This window comes from Acomys russatus, unplaced genomic scaffold, assembly GCF_903995435.1.
Source record: "Acomys russatus unplaced genomic scaffold, mAcoRus1.1, whole genome shotgun sequence".
NCBI lineage: Eukaryota > Metazoa > Chordata > Mammalia > Rodentia > Muridae > Acomys > Acomys russatus.
Genome location: NW_026131628.1, coordinates 22686 through 40122, shown reverse-complemented (window position 1 = coordinate 40122; position 17437 = coordinate 22686). Strand labels below are relative to the sequence as shown.

Here is a 17437-nt window from a genome sequence, read left to right as displayed (position 1 = left end):
GTGTGTGTGTTGACTCATACAGAGATCAGAGAAGAAATTGGGGAGGGATCAGTTCTGTCCTTTCACCATGTAGATATTGGATACTGAGCTTAGCCTGTCAGGCTTGGTGCAAGTGCCTTTACCTGATGACCCATCGCACTGAGCACAGAATAGACACTTCTAAGAAGATAAAACTACTTAGTAAGAAAAAGACTCATCCCAAGGCGCCAATAGATGAAGCTAAAAAATATGTCAAAGACACAAATTTTAAAAAAAGGTAATTGGTAAAACGGAAAGAGTAAAACAAAGATAAATAGAAAATGTGGGTGCCGAGGATTCATGGGACACGAGGCCCACTGTCTCTCCCAGAGCATGAGACTGCTCCCTTCTAATTCCCGCATACTCTGGGACTCGGGGACCTGGATGAACCACTCAGCCCACTACCACATTAAACTCTCTCATCACCTCATAATGTCCCAGTGAATGCAGTCAGGATGGCAACCATTATCTCCAACTTTGCACTTCTGGTCATGGCAGAGGGGCATTCTATTCCCTCTCCCCTGGCAAGGGAAAGGCAGAGGGGCATTCTATTCCCTCTCCTCTGGCAAGGGAAAGGCAGAGGGGCATTCTATTCCCTCTCCCCTGGCAGGGGAAAGGCAGAGGGGCATTCTATTCCCTCTCCCCTGGCAGGGGAAAGGCAGAGGGGCATTCTATTCCCTCTCCCCTGGCAAGGGAAAGGCAGAGGGGCTCTGGTCCTGCTCAGTGTTGAGGCCTCTCAGATCCCCTGTGCAGCCCCTAGCTGGTTTTCAGAAGCAAATGTTGTAAAAGGAACAAGGCTTCTCCTGAAACCGTGCTCTGGGCTGTGCTTTTCTGCATGTGTTTTGCTGGTAGCTCGGTTGAGAAAGTACTTGGAGATGTGGCTCCATGTCTTGGGGTAGACTACCCAGCAAACACTGGTAGAGCCACCACTCTCCTAGAACATGGCCTGTGTCTTCTGGGAATGCAGATATGAGTTCAGATGTCTGCTGAGAGTCAAGTCTGGGTCTTCCTGTGGTCAAATGGAGGCTAGAGAGACTGGAAATAATGGTATGGTCTCAGCCTTGTCATCTTTGCTTTCCAGATCCCTGCTCTTGGTTCTAAATTTTCTAATCTAGAGTTGGCGTGGAGTTAATCTGCCTCCCTGGCTTTTGTCTTCATAGAAACCATTCTGGGTTTCTTCCCACACTGAGCACAATCACAGAGTCCTTCAAATGGCAAGAAGGGTCTGTTCATTTTAATTTTTTTTTTCTGTCTGCAGGTGAATTTTCCAAGTGTTTTCTCCATGAGGCTTAAGATGCGCAGAACCAGATGCAAGAAATTTGAGGAGAGCCTGGACACTTGTCCCTTTCAGAAGGGTCATTATCTGAATAGTGTAAGGCGTGACACCAGCCATCTTAATCTTCACAGCTGTGGGTGCTGCAGGGGGACAGGGTGGGGTTCAGGAGCAGCTGTCAGAGCCATGCTTAGAGACCTGAGGATGGGCAGATGTCAAGCTCCTCAGGACCCCTTCTTAAGCCTCAATGTGTAGGGAGCAGGCATCCCAAGAGGCACATGCAGAATACTAGCTAACCTAAGCTCCCAACCTTACCCAATCCTTCACTGTAGCTGCCTGTTCCCTGAACTCCACAGACTTAGAACGCTTGTGTCTCTTTTGATCTTGTATTCTGGGTATATGTAGTATTGCCCACCGTCTCATCTCCATTTTCCTCCACTGCCTTCAGCAGAACAACTCTGGTAGGCTCTTACATCACCTTTGCCTGAGTGTCAGGGTCCTACCCTGACACAGTGTCTGGAGGAGAGGCTGTACTCTCATCCCTTCCAAGACTTGCCCTGGAACTTGCAGAGCTGTAGCAGTTGCCCCGGGAAACCAGGATTAGGTCAAGCTTGACTGTGGAAGCAACCCTATCTAGCATTAGTTGAGCATCTTGTCAGAGGCTTCATTAAATCCATCATCTGATTGGATAAGCCTGAGGGTGGCTTGTTCTAGCTGTGTTTCTATTGCTTCGATGAAATCTCCCAACAACAACCACCTTTGTGGAGAAAAGATTTATTTTGCTCACAACTCCAGTTATGTTTATCATACCAGCGACTTCAAACTAGCAGGGACTTAAGGCAGGGAGTCATAGTCTTGTGACATCCACAGTCACCACTCCTCACTGACATTCTCATAGGACAACCTGATCTAGGTCATCCTTCACGGAGATACTCTTTCAAGATGATTCTAGAGTGTGTTAGGTTGACAATTAAAACTAACTGTCACAGTGGGTAATCCTGACAGGATGCTTTCTACCATTACGTTCAGGTCTGTGAATTACACAAGGGCATCTTGCATATTCCTCTAGAGGTCACTGCCTGCTGAGGGGGGAGATGAAACAAGTACTCTTGGCTTACCACGGGGCTTTAGATAAGGACACAGGTCAAGATGTGCCCAGGGCTCACTGGGTAGCTACACCTGAAGGAACTGGTCTCCTGCTATAACCTATTTGTCTATGGTAAGGAAAGGGCAAAATGGATGCTGTTTGGCGCGCATGCCACAAACTTTCTTCATCCCATTCTTTTTTACCATCCTGTCTTATTATTTCCCTCCAGACCTTCATCTGCCTGTTCACTGTCGGTATCTATCCATGGATAACCGAATTCAAGCTCTACAAGCATGAGTGCTCATAGTTTCTCTGACTGGAGTCATCCGAAGACGGGCTATGTGCTTCTATGCATCGTCGAAGTGGTTATCCTTGGCAGGGGCTCGGTGTCCTCATGTTCCGTGTTTTGCAACGCTGTGTTGTGTCAAGACTGGGTATGTGGATAATGACTAGGAAAATGCGTATTGCCTTTGTTTCATCATTTAGAATAGCTCATTAAAAGTTGCATTTCAGAACGCTCTCCATGTGTGGTTTTTAGAGAAAGAACCATGGGCCAGTGGTGGGGACAGTTTCTAAAATGTTCCCCTCACCTTGAGGCTTGTGTGCTTCCCTGGTGACAAAAGGAAGAAGCTGGGTTTAGATGTGCTAAAGAAGTGCTGAGTCCTTAATTTTCGATCACTCAAGATGTAAAAAAAACAACAACAACAACAAAATATAGTTAAGAATGTAGAGTTTGAGAGAACTCAAATCCCCAGATTAGTAACAGAGGACATTTTCGCGCTTACTAAAACTCATTCGCTTGTGGGCTAGAGAGATGGCTCAGCAGTTAGAAGCATGTACTGCTCTTCCAGAGAACCTGATTTTGAATCCCAGGGTTCTCTTCTGGACTTTGTGTGCACCTGTACCAACATATGCACATGTTCCCCACTAATTCTTAAATAACCACTGTGCATGACGTCAGCTGCGTGGTTGAAGAGGACTTGCCTATTACTCATCTACAGAAAACTCAACTTTAGTGCCTATGTGGTGCATGAAAATATCCTCACAGGTTATCAGAAATCAGGTGAGATTTTAGCACCTAGTGTAAGCACAGCAATAGAGACACACTGAAAAGGAAGGGTTGTTTTACATCACCCATATCAGCACTCTTCAACTACAGGAGCCGGAGACATTCTCTGGGGCAGTGAGAGAAGACTAGATTCTGCTTTGGATGCCAACACTAGATTTTAAAGAATGTAGACCTGAATGTTATACTGAGAATTCTTTCATAAGCAAACTGAAAACTTTACTTAGGCCCATTCTTTTATCTAACATTAAAAAAAATAAACCTTACTTCCACCAACACAGACTCTTGGAAGTCAACTCACTGTGTAACCAGGGACTTCTATCATACTACATCTAATAAAACAGATACCTTCTCTGAAATCTTTTTAAAGGTGTGTTTGCGAATTTCTGGCAGGCATATGACATGTGTTGATTACATACACTTCCATACCTTCCCTTCTAATTCCTCTTCCATCTCCATCCCCATTTTAATTTCCAAATTTCATGGGCTCAATGGAGCCCACCTAGTGCTGTCAAATGTGCAATGGACGTAACACCCTCTCCCTGAGCACGTGCAGCATCACGGGGCTGGCATCCCTGAAGAAAAAATGATTCAACTTCCCCCAAGCAGCTATCAGTTACCAGTGGCTTCTCAACTATGGGTGTGACTTCATGAACTCTGCCTTCACCCATGTTGGGATTTTTGCTGGCTTGATCTTGTGTTGGTCTTGTGGTATTCAGCCACAGCTGTTATAAATTCATAGTACAGTGGCCCTGACACATCCAGAGACACTGTTTTGCTGCAGCCATCTACTATAAATCGGCTTAAAAAAACCTCTCTACTCCCCTTCTTCTGTGATGATCCTGAAGCCTTGGGAGGAGGGGAGCGTTGATATCCATTTTCCATCGAGGGTCATGATAAAAGAAGTAATAACCCAGTAAAATACACATGTAGATATAAGAAGAAATAGCCATCATACCATACTTTCTAATAGCAAGAACTAGAAAAAACCCCAACAGCCAGTTTGGGGGCATTGACTATATATACAATGAGCCTTGAGAACTCTGTGGCTCTGGGGCTCTCCAGGGTGTAAGGTGACAGCAAAAGACCAGGTATTTGAGTTCAAAGCAGCCCACTCTCCTGCTTAGAGGCCCCACTTTTAGCTGGTGGACGGGAAGCCCGCCATTTTCTCTAGTAATCAGGTGAGATGTTCTTATTCTTATTCGTCAAGAATGTTCTGAAGCTCTGGTCCAATGCCTTCCCAGATGAGTGACTCATATCTGTGGTGTGGCCTGCATCTACCCCCAGGGTGTTTTCCTGAATTGGGGCATGGCTCATGGAACGGAATATCATTGTTCTCAGTGGCTGATGAAAAATTAAACATTTCTGGCTCTTGCTATGTTACCAGGTCAGTATCCCAAGAGTGGAGGAAGGATAACATTGGTCTATAATAAACATCTAGGGGATCCTACTCTTTCTAAAGTTTATTAGTAGGTGTCCTAGTCACTGTTCTAGTGGCTGTGAAGAGATACCACAACCACAGCAATTCTTAGAAGAGGAGGCATTTCATCGGGGGCTCGCTTACAGTTTCACAGGCTTAGTCTTCATCATCATGATGGGGAGCGCAGCAAGAGATATGGGAAGGAATGATGCTGAAGAAGTAGTTGAGAGTTTCATTCTGATTCACAGGAAGAGGCAGAGACAGAGGGAGAGGAAGAGGCAGACGCTAGGGGAGGATGGAGAGAGAGAGAGAGAGAGAGAGAGAGAGAGAGATTCCCAGTGACACTTCCTCCAACAAGACCATGCCTACTTCAACAAGACCACCACCTCCTAATCTTTCTAATTCTATCAAAGAGTTTCACTCCCTGGTGACTAAGCATTCAAATATACGAGCCTGTGGGAGCCATTCTTTTCAACCACCACAGTAGGGATACATAATTAGTGAAGACATATCCATAAAAGGAATCTTAAGTATTATCTGAAAGGAGTATGTTATTAAATATAGAAAGTATGAGCATCTCTTCCGAGAGTCCAGAGTATAGTTCACACAGATTTATTCTGCTATAAAACTTTGTGAATTAATATAAGATTTTCTTGGGAATTTGAGTAGCCTAAAGTTGGCAGGCTGATGCTTGCCTCCCTCACCATGGAGGTGTGTGCCCCACACACTTTACCTCTCTACATGTGCATTATATAAATGGCCTGCTGATGGCATTCCTTTGGCGCTTAGCCCCGACACAGATGGAAACAAGTGTTTTAGAAGGGATTGGTACTTGCAAACAAGAGGGCAAGTGTAGAATAAGGGTCTCTCGGCGTTAGAGATGGGCAACAATGGCCGAAGGTCAAACCAGTCACTATGTAGCTCTCAGCATTCCCATGGAAACACTGCCACTCGCAGCTGTTTCCACAGAACCTATGATCCTCATGAAACAAAGGCAACACGGAGATAGTTGTTATTGATATCAAATACTCCCAAAGGTCAGAATGGTTAATTTTTGGGTTCTTTGGAATGGATGCTAGACTCTGTTCCAGTACCTCAAATAGAATTTAGTTGGTCTCTGGTTCATCAGTGTTTCTCAAATATGAATGACAATGTGTCCCCTAAAGATTATTAGTTGTGGCTCCTTTTCTAAGGGCAGAAGTTGCTAGGGTTCTCCATTTTTAAGTGGTGCCAAGGGGATGCCGCTGCTGTTCTTTGTGTCAGGGACCACTCTCTGGACAGGGAAGCTGTGGGGCACATAGACGTTATCACCAGGAAAACTGGGAAGGACCTAGAGTGAGGATGAGACATGTCCAAACCCAGAAAATCTCAGTCTTGAGACCAGCAGGAGTAAGGATCGCTCTCTCCCTGTTCGGGGCCCGCATGCCCAGGTGCACATAGTCTTCCCCTATAAGACATGTAGCCTGGCTCCTGGAAGTCCTCTTCCTGCAAATAAAGAATCCCCACCATCTCAGACCTGGCCAATGATATGCGCCCACCCTGAAAATCCCTTTCCACTCTCCAAGGTTCATATGGCCGTTGCTCACCCTGAATAAAGCGCATAAGCTGTTTCACCAAGTATCATCTAAGACTTGCTGTGTCCCTGGGAGAGCTCCAAGCTGAAAGGCTGTGACACTTGCAGAGCTGTTTTGGAGAAGGCTTTCTCCTTCCAGATACTCACCGCTGGACCGGGACCCTCGGACTGCCTGTCCAGCCAGGCTTTGTTCCTTTGAGTCTGATACCTGCGTGCTTGATGGGAAGAAGCAGATGAGGGTATAGTCCTCCCTTTATTGGAGAATGATATAGGAAGAACCTCAATAGCAAAGACTATCTGTGCTGAGAGAGCTTAGGGCTTGCTTTCCTCCATGTTGTACATGGAGGTTGAGGATGCATTAACAATCATTTTATCTCTGGCCATGTGGGTCATGTCATGAGTCCACAGGTCAGATGGACCTTAATTGTGCTATCTGGAACATCTCACAAGGTCTAGAAGGATGTCCACTCGGCTATCATGCTGAGATAACCCCCATTAACTGCTCAGCTTCTACCTTCTGGTCCATATATCACAAAATTTATTATACGTTGGTGTTTAATGAAATAATTGACACGATGAGTTTGTACAAAGAGAAACCCCAGACACTTGCAGAGCATCTTAAGCCTGTAATTTCTGATTCCTACGAATGGCAGTTGTCTTCAGATAAAGGAGCAGGCCTGGACCAGTGCTGTCGGCAGATCCTCGTGTTGGATTCCAGTCCGGAAAGCGCCTAAGAGCAAGTCATTTTCACCATGTTGAACTGTTTAGAGCGTGGGGAACTGATGGTGAAGGAGCAGATGAAGATCTAGAGAAACAATCAAAATGGGACAAAGGATGGAAGAGACTCCGGAAGCTTGTGCTTTACGGTCAGGACACTGTCTACTCAACCTTATCCCTTTCCTGGCCAGCGGTTGGAAGAAGAAAACTTTGGTCTACAGGTGTAGCCACCAACTCAAACTCTGCTTGAGTGATAAGCTCTCTGCATCTGGGCTTCCTCTTGATCCAGAAGCATTTGACTTATTGTCCTCACCCAACATGTGTCCCCCAGAAGAACCTGTGAACTGTTGCTGTGTGACACAAGCTCCTAGGACTAACAGGGGATGCTCTGTCCTAGAAGGAGTTGACTGGAATCAGATTTAAGTCATTACTTATTAAGTTAAGCTATTAATTATTCCTGATGGAGGCTTACTAGACCTGGGTGGGGTTGTCCCCAGAACTAGGCTGCCTCCTTTCTTGTCCCTTAGAACAAGTGCTGGAGCTTCTGCAGGGCACAGGCCCTGGAGGGTGGACAGTGGGACCCCTTCTTTTGCTCCTTCTTCAGGCTGTGTGTCAGGGAAGGGTCCCTACTATAACAATAGACTCCACTAGGCTTCTCCCCCTGAAGCCAGCAGGGAAGGTGGATGAAGATGGGACTATGAGCATTTGTTCCTCTGGCTCAGGATGAAAGACCAAAGAAGACATGAGCATTGTGAGGCTGTGGTGCCCAATAACAGGAAGCTGCAATTGGGAGTGAGAAGAATTGTGGACACAGGGTGGCCAGGTCTCTGTAGCTTGCACCCTTTTGGGACTCTTTCCCCATTAAGGCATAAGGAAGGATTTGGGAAGTTTGCCATTGACCCCTCCTTGGGCCTCTAAGCTTGGCTCTGTTACTTGCTCTTTCACCCCACTTAGAACTTTAAAAGGGGAGGGAGCTTGTGTCCTGTCTTACGTTTTTTAGTTCAGGGCTGTCCTGAAAAGGACAGGTGTCTAGGCGGTCCTCGGATGTCTTACAGATGGTTCTTCTCAGCCTCAACTTCATGAGGAAAGTTTCTGGTAGTTTTCCCTGAAGATGGGAAACAACAACAACAATAACAATAACAAAGGCTGATGTAAGCAGACCCTTATTGCTGCCCGTTCATAGACTGGTCTCATGTCTGTGCTCAGTATGGCCTCTCTCCTGAGTGTGGCGCTTCTCCAAGGCCTGGCATCTCCTTCTTGGATGTGAACATCAAGGGGATTTTCTCTGTCTTGGGGAGTTAAGAGTTAAGAGGAGGCAGTCTGGTAGAAGCTAGGAGAAATCAGAGGCTTAGTCTCATACCAAATGAGACCCAGACTTGACTGTCAGCAGGCACCCAAACAAACCTACACTCCCAGAGGACAGGGTCTGGGGAGGTGAACTCAGTCCAAAGAGATGAAGCCAGCACACTGTCGCCACTGTCACCTGACCTAAATTAAGAAAATCCTTATGTTACAGTTATTATACTGCAGCACACAGAGATGGAATGATGGCTTTAGGAATGAGTATTTGTTTGTTAGTTAGTTTGTTTGTTTTTAGAGACAAGGTTTCTCTGTGTAATAGCCCTGGCTGCCTGGACTTACTTTGTAGACCAGGCTGGCCTTGAACTCACAGAGATCCACCTGCCTCTGCCTCCTGAGTGCTGGGATTACAGGCGTGCGTCATTACGCCGTCTAGGATGAGTTTTTGTAATGTGCTCTCTAAAAATATTCCTCCTGATTTCTTCCACTGTATCTCCTTCATTATTTCCCTAGTTTCCCACCCTTCCCATCTTTCCTTTTCACAAGACCAGCCCTACCTCCAGCAAAAACACAGCCACAGCTAACAGTTCCAGTCTAAGTGAGCTCAGACAACAGGACCACCTAGGTGCTCTGCAGAGATTCCCAGAAATCTCAGCCCTATGCAAGCCATTGGCATTTCCTCTGTTGAGGAACAAGGATGCCCCCTCCCCATGACCATAAGTGTGGCATTAGGAGATAAGCATTGTCATCCTGAGCACATTCGTTACGGATTCTCGTCACCATTTTGGGATGAAGAAGGTGACTTGATGTGGTCAATGGGCTGAGTGGGCCTGCCAAAGACCCAGGATAGGAGGGAACTCAGAGGAGCTGAGCTGGCCGGCGGCTCTCAGGACAGTTAGCTTGTCCCGACAGTTGGTGAGTCCTCAGCGACTACCCTTCATTTCTCTTCCTTTTACTCTCTCAATTTTCCCAATTACTTACTTGTGTGCGTGTGTATGCACATGTGTATGTACATGTGTGTGCATGGAGCATAGAGTGACACCAGGAGCCTTCCTCAGCAGCTTCGCACCTTACTTCTTGACACAGTCTAGCCGGACTTGGGTTCAGTGAGATGTCCTCTCCATATTCTCCTGTCTCTGTCTTCCCTGAACTGGGACTACAGGCGTGCTTACCTGAGTCAGGCTTTCTACATGGGTGACTGAGGTCCAAACTCCAGTGCTCATGTTTGTGGGGAAAGCGCTTTCCTGACAGAGCTGTCTCCCAGGTCCTCCAGTTGCTTTAATTTTGTAAGTTACCTATGCTCCTCTAAATACCACCTGACAATGTTCCTGTGAGGAACTCTAACTAAACTCATTTGATTAACAACAACAGACAAGGTATGATTTGGGAGGAGAAAAGAAGTCAGCAAGGATGGGAGGAGGGACGAGAGAGTAAGGGTAGGTGAATGTGATGAAAATACACTATGCACATTTATGAAATGTCATAATGAAACACATTATTGTGTATACTAAATATGTGATAACTTCCAAATGGTGGGACCACAGCTGTATACCACCATGCATGATCTAAAGTTTAATCTTCAGTTAGTACTAGTATAATATGGTAACATCACATAGTAATTTCTGTGTGAGTAGATTTAATTTAAAAAAGAACGTGTAAGTTAAAAAATGCTTTAACCACTGAAACTAACAGATTCATTTTATGTAGCTCAAATGTCTAACCAAGACTAACTATTCTGCCTGCTTCATCAGGAAACAGCAAGTGTGGCAGACGCGGTCACTCACCTGTACCTTTGAGAAATGCATGACATGAATCGACCTGTAGGCATATTCATCCTTGCTCTGCTTGTGGAATGCACTCAGTGCAAACTTCACTATGTCAGGGTCACTGACTGGCTCATCGATGTACAGTTCATCCTCTAAAGGACACCATGCGTGAGCTCCCTCAGCGTAGAAACCCAAGAGAACCAAAAATAGTGTCCAGGGCAGGGCCATCTTTCCAGCTGGACACAGTATGCGGCAGGTTCCGTCTCCTGCCTTATTCCATTTAGGTCTAACCCTTAAATTTATTTCCTGGGCCCCAGACTCCTCCCTCTAGCCTCTTTCTTGGCCTTCACTCCAAGTTCCTTCCACACTTGGAGCCACCTCCTCCAGCCAAAGCTGTTAATTCACCTCGCTTGTCCTGGATGGAGCAAAAGGGCCCAGGCAGGGTGGTTTGGGGAGAAAATGCAAAGGAAGCATTGGAGGGGCCCCTGATCTAAGTCCAGCCATACTTGTTTCCTGTGCCTCACTGAATAGAAGATCCTTCAAGAGGACGTCCCATGGGCAAGTGCTGAAGGATTGATATTGGCGCTATTAGTGAACAGTAATTTCTGGACAGGCCAGTACGGAGAGACATCAGTTCAGGAAAAGACAGAGATTAAAGATGTGCAGGAAGAATGAGAGCCTCTTGAACTGATGTCTATTTATCCTAGCGCCGCAGCACAGCACAGGGATACAGTTGTCGCCCTTGGCTTGGTGTTCCTAAGAAATGCTCCCCTGCGTCTCACCATTGCCCCTAACACCTCACAGCCTGAACAGGCATTCTGGCGTAGGCCCCTGGAAGATGGCTCCAACACTGAAGTGTTAAGCGAGGCCAGGTGCATTTCTGTGCATTTTGGTTGTCCCGAGCCTGGCTTCTTAGCCTCAGGGGTATGTGACACCACTGCACTGTCCTGGCTTCCTGACTGGGTGGGTCAGTGAAATCACCTCATGGGGTTCTGAAGAGAGGTAGGCATTTGCACCTAGAGTACCTGGACTATGGGAAATGTGAAAAAGAGTGGGAGAAGTGCTTCAGGGAAGTTAGGGGTGAGCCTATTCTTTGAACACTGGTGCCCTCTTGTGGCCATGATCATCACAGCTCAGGGAATACAGTTTCTGGGTGGAGCTCTGCTTTCTAGAGAGATGGTCACAGCCTTCAACCTTGAAGCAAATTGGGCTGACACATCTGACCACCACACTCTCTTTTGAATAGGACTGAGGCCTTATCTCAATGGTGAAGTGTGCCTTTAGCTTGCACCTGTGTCTACATAGGTAGTGTTTGGGGACTGTGCTAGTCAGTGCTGACTCTAACCAGTGTGTCCACATTCCTGGTGTATCTGCAAAGGCCTGGGACGGCCTCGCTTCTTTAGCTGGACATCTACTATCTTAAGACATAAGTCAAGTAAGGAACGAATGTCACCACTTTTCAAAAGCTCTTATGATTCACCTTGTAAGAACTCTGGCTCACTAAGCTATATCCTCACAGGGAGTGATTTTCCTTTTGTTCCTGTTTTTCTGGAATTGAACATTCCATATGGGCCTTCTAGGAAAGTTTCAGTAGCTTTTTGGGACTTCAAGAACCAAAGATCTATTTTTGGAAGCATCAATAATGAAAGGGATCAGCAACGACTAAGAACAAATGACCAGGCCTTCTTCGTGAAGTGGTAGCACTGGGAAGGCCTCTTCAGAACACGCTGTGTGTGCCTGAGTGGTCGGCAGCTGGGTGCCTCTTCTGGGAATTCTTTAACCATCATCTGTAGCTATGTGCAACTTCCAAGGGGGCCAGAAACTCTTAAAGGAAAGGTAGTTCTCTATCCCATGAGGGCTATCTAGGGACAGAATATGCTCTTCTTACGGGTTCCAGTGGGATGAAAGAGTGTCTACCTCCTGGACCACATTTTAAGAAGTTCAGAGCATATCCTTGGCCTTGCCTGGCTGCTGTTGCCTCATCTTCTTTTTTTGTTTGTTTTAAACAGGGTTTCTCTGTGTAGCCTTGGCTGTCCTGGTCTCGATTTATAGACCAGACAAGTCCTTGACCTCACAGAGATCCACCTGACTCTGCCTCCCCGAGTGCTGGGGTTACAGGTGTGCACCACTGTGGCTGACTGCTTCACCCTCTTACCATCCTATTCTGTCCTTTCCATTCTGGCTCCTGGTTCTGTGGGTTCTGCTAGGTCCCAGGGTCACTTGCTTGGATACTAAGCACTTCCTTGGGGCCCTGTGCTTTCTGCTCTGCCGGTCTCTTAGGGAACTCTCAAATAGCCCTATCATCCTTTGGCCTCCCATATGCCGAAGGACAAGATAGCATCCAGAATCTATGACTGTAAAAGAAGAAAAGAGGATCTGGCCGCAGCAGAGAGGACCCTGACACATGTGGAAGACACACTGTAAGACTCCATGTTTTGTATTTTTATTTGCGTGCATGCGTGCATGTGTGTGTGTGTGTGTGTGTGTGTGTGTGGTCTATGAGAGGGACAGAGGACAATTCTGAGGAGTTTGTTATTTGGGTTTCAGTGACTGAACTCAGGTCACCAGGTTTGTGGAGCAAGCACTTTCACACATTTTGAGCCTTCTCTCTGACCGAGAGTCCAGGGTTCTGTAGCATTCTGAGCCCACATCCATCTGTGGCTTTCTTGCCTCAGTCTTTAGGTGGCTTTGAGTTTTGATAACTTAAAGAATAAATCCCACATTAGCTTCCAGCAAATTTGAGCTGAAATGAGGGCAGTGGCCGCAGGTAATGATGGCTCGAGGGAGTTAAACTATTTGTACAGGCAAAGGACTGTGACCCTCATCTGGGGACTACTTGCCAAATATACACACCAAAAGTCCTGGAGGTACCATTTCAGCTCCCCAACATTTCCTCAGTTCTACCTTGTAAACGGGGTGTGTTAATGCCAGGCTGCAGCTCCGAGGAGGTCTAGGGTGGGGTCTCTGGGGCTGGATGTAGATGCCCTTCCAGTTTGCTTCATCTCTTGGGTGGCTGATGGCTCAGGCAACCGATCAGGATTGAAAGAAGAAAGAGGAAAGGGAGCCCAGGGGTTCTTCTCTAGGGACTGGCTGTACTGCAGCCAAAGAGGAGAGCTTAAACTGAGCACACTTTTCCTATGGCCGAGGCTGTAAAAGTGGCTTCTGGCTAGAGACTGCATGGAGGTCGTAAAGGGAGCTTCTTTGATCCGTAGATGGGCCTCTTTGAGGAGATCTCCAGTAAGCTAATGTAAACTCAGGCCTGTTACTCCTAAAAGGCTGGTGATAAAGCCCTGAGCCTGCTAACTTATTTGTGAATCTATAGGGAAATAAGAGAGAGATGGAAAATAAACCACTCACACACATACATTCAAGGAAAAAGGTGGATGAACTAGACATCTTGACTTCAACTGAAGTCAGGTTTCTCAATCTCAACACATACATTCAAGAGGAAAGGTGGATGAAGTCAGGCATCTTAACTTAAACTGAACTTAAGCAGCTTCCCAATTTCAACACCGTTTATTGTAGATGACCATACTTATACTTCTGAGAAAAGGGTATTATCTCATGGTTGAAAAAAAGGCAATTAATCACAAAAAACAGGTTACATGTTTTAAATCTAAAGATTTCTCATCTAAGTATCCATTACATAAGTTCACAGTGAGTTCAGAGTGACAAGGCCTAAAAGTTACAAGAATATATGACTTATCAATTAGGACTGACCTAACTGTATACTATCCAGCTCTCTCTTAGCTCATAATGAGCTCAGGACAATAATTTTATCTGTCTTTCATTCTAAGGAAGAGAGTAAATTCAGACATCTCTAGGTAGCTTCATTCCAACTTAGGCCCATGGGAAGTCTAAACCAACTTGCGTATATTGATGGTGAAATACTAGGATTCTGGTGCCATCTGGAGTGGGGGCTTATCTGAAGCCACAAATCTGCTACAAGGGTAAACCCTAGTGAGGCATCTGGAGGCTCACAAAGGTATTTATTGTAGCCGTAAACTAACTTTAACTTTTAAAACTATTTGAATCAAATCAGAAATTCCATAATCAGAGATTCATTCATCTGAATAACAAATAGTACATCTTCAATAAGATCCTGTAGGAAGTTTGCTCAATCAGAGCTGGTCAATACCCAGAAAGTAACAGTTCACACCAATGCCAGATGTTTTTTTCTTTTTGGCTTTGCGAGACAGGGTTTCTCTGTGTAATCTTGGCTGTCCTGCACTTACTTTGTAGACCAGGCTAGCCATGAATGTAGTCCTGGCTGTCCTGGTTCACTTTGTAGACCAAGCTGGCCTTAGACTCACAGTGATCCACCTGCCTCTGCCTCCCTGGGTGCTGGGATTAAGGCATGCACCACCATGCCCAGCTCTAATTCCAGATTTTAGAGAGATGTAACAATGCAGAATTAACAGGGTAGTCAGAGGTTGGAAGCAATTCTGGGGTGCAAATACCGGATCACCTCCAGAGATCTCTCATGCCTACTGGACTTCCCCGGATCAATGGCTCCTGACAGCGTGTCAGAGTCTGGAAGCAGTTCTGGGGGTGCATCACAGTACAGACCTTGAGAATACTGGATCACCTCCTAGACAGCCCACATGCTTAGTGAGCTCCCTTAACAAGGTGGCTCTTGGCAGGGGTATCCTCTGTCTCAGCTCTATTCTGAGTAAAAGAGTGATGCAGTTGAGGGACACTGTTCTTTTCTGTCAAAGTACTCATAACTGGCATTTATATCTCTTTGAATTTTTGTTTACATAGAACCAAGGTTTCTGTTTAACTTTGGCTCTGTGTAGACAAAGCAGATCTGAGAATGGTTAGAAGGAGGAGAGAAGAAAAACTGTTTTCTGATATAAATATGTTCCTCTTTTAAATATGATTGTTGCTGCTCACAGATTTCAACTAAAATGTCATTTGCCAAGTGGCAGCACACATTTGTACTCCCAGCACTCAGCAGGATGAGGCAGAAGAGTTGGGGAGCTCGAAGTAACCTTGAGCTGCATAGGAGGGCTCTGTGTCAAAGAAGTAGGGGTGAGGGTGTAGCCTGGGGGTCCATTGCTTCCTGTGGGCATCAGCCCAAGACCCTGAATTCAATCTCTATTGCTGCACAAAAGGATAAAAAGGTTTTTTCTCCTTTAAGAAGTCAGTCTCCAGGAGCCAAAATTCTGGTAGCCTTTCCAGACATAGGCCAGTGTTTACAAAGCAGTGCCAAACCAAATTCTCTCTTTGTGCTGAATATGGATTTCTTTTCTGAGCACTTGGGTGCTAAATAACAACAGTGCCATACCTTTATTTTAAACAAACAGTTTAAAAATGTTAAGGTGCCACTTTGGGTAGATTAAATATAAGTTTCAGCATAATAGACTATCTAAATTGCAGAGGTTTCAGCCAGCCAGAGAATCATGTCTCATTCATAGGGTGAATCCATTTCTTGTTTAGCTTTATGAGGAACCACTGATGAAGTCTCTCCCTCAGGTCCCACTTCTGCCAGCCACTGTGGCTAAGCACACTACATCCATCAGCTCCTTGAAGCCTTGCCTGGAGACAGTCACTCAAACCTCAGACAGGTAGCATCTGCTATCTGAAAACTGGAATCCTGAAATTCTTCAAATTCTGAGACTTTTAGTGACATGTTGCCACAGTGTAAAATTCCAGCTCTGACACATGTGATGGCCATCACCAACATGTGGGGTTGCTAGAGACCAGCTCTAGCACACAGGGTAAACCAAGGCGTCAGTGAATGACCAGCTGGTGGCTGGTGTTTCTCTATAGACTTTAATTCTTCATCTTTGAGGCTGGTAATCTTGCTATTTACACTTTAACTCTTAAACATGCAGGGTGGTGGCCTTGCTATTTATACCTTAACTCTTATATGTGTGTGCATGTGTGTGTATGTGTGTGTGTGTGTGTGTGTGTGTGTGTGTGTGTGCTTTTTCAAGACAAGGTTTCTCTGTATAGCCTTGGCTGTCCTAGACTAGCTTTGTAGACCTTTGAACTCAGAGAGATTCACTTTCCTCTGCTCTACTAAGTGGTGGGATTACAGCTGTGTAACACCATCACTGGAATTGATTAATTAAAGTATTGGTTTTATCTATATGCTCATTATTATTTCAGTGCAGAAGTTTTATCTTTTTCTTATTTCAAGTGCACATTATGTGTTCAAAGCAAGCGTTTTATGTCAAAGTTTTTTTCTAAGAAACAGGTGTCTGTCTTGTCTTATATAGTTAACCATTTGGGTTTTTTGTTTTTGCTTCTATATTCATATGGTCTTTCTTATCATGGTGGGCCATATCCTTGGACTAAACCTAGAATGAATGTATCTCCTTGATTATTAGTTTGTCTCAATCTTGTTTTCCCTCTTGGTGTAAATCAAGTGCTTGACATATGGAGGTTTTCAGAGCTCCTAGCAGGTTTTTTTTTTCTCTGTATTACAGGAAGGCTTTTAAATTATTTGAATCAAGTCAGAAATTCTTTAAAATCATTATCAGAGATTAAGAAATCATCAGTTTGTTTAAAGAACACTATGTCATGAAGGTACATCTTCAAAATAATCTTCAGGAAATCTGTGAAGCAGTTAGGCAGTGAGGGTTTCTACCATGCCAGATATATGGAACACGCAAGGAGGGGCAGTATAACAACAACAAGCCATTTTGAGGCAAAATCCCTGGGGCTTTGCATAACCCAGGGATACACTCATTCATCATTCACGCAAAAACAACCAAGTGGGCTGCCTTCAGGAAGCTCACGTGTTGCTTCTGCCAATCCAGCATGCGATTGCTCCCAGTACAGGGTGTTATGCCTGAGCATGAATATTAGGTATGTATGAAGTCTAGATGAGTTTCATATTCAGACTTGCTTTCTGTTAGGTCCAAAGGAAATCCCCCAAGCACCCAAAAAAAGGACAGACTCACTGACTATTTCTAAGTTGACAGCTTTGGCTCAGCTTGGGCTGGACATTGGCAGAAAAAAGAGAGGGGTTGCCAGAGGATGCGTTCAGCCTTCCTCAGGAAGCTATGAAAGATTTGTGTTTGCCAAGAAGAGCCACTTCCCTATCTGGCTTTCCTCTCGGGGATAAGCTGTCTGGCTATCGGCATGTACATCAAAGCGAATGCTAGCCCTTTTTACATGTACTTGCTATACGTCTCAAAGCCCACACTAGCCTCCTCACCTTCTCTTTTCCTCCAGTTAGCTCCCTGACTGTCCCATTTTGCATCT

The 17437-nt window shown here is 45.4% G+C and overlaps 1 protein-coding gene across 1 annotated transcript; it reads right to left on the bottom strand.

The window, feature by feature from the left end:
* Nucleotides 1-7167: 7167 nt before the first annotated feature.
* Nucleotides 7168-10447, bottom strand: LOC127186336 (putative cystatin-9-like protein CST9LP1). Its single transcript, XM_051142753.1, has 3 exons — nt 10238-10447; nt 8146-8259; nt 7168-7242 (listed from the first exon to the last, which is right to left on the bottom strand). The coding sequence occupies exons 1-3, from the start codon at nt 10445-10447 to the stop codon at nt 7168-7170; spliced, it is 399 nt and encodes a 132-aa protein (XP_050998710.1).
* Between the last annotated feature and the right edge of the window lie 6990 nt (nt 10448-17437).

Excerpts from the sequence above, each read along its gene's own strand:
- LOC127186336 (XM_051142753.1), bottom strand. The coding sequence starts at position 10,447 with ATGGCCCTGCCCTGGACACTATTTTTGGTTCTCTTGGGTTTCTACGCT. Across the intron at positions 8,260-10,237 it reads TGCATTTCTCAAAGGTACAG|GGAAAACTACCAGAAACTTT; the intron begins GTGAGTGACCGC and ends TCCCATCTTCAG. Across the intron at positions 7,243-8,145 it reads ACAGCCCTGAACTAAAAAAC|ATCTTCATCTGCTCCTTCAC; the intron begins GTAAGACAGGAC and ends TTGTTTCTCTAG.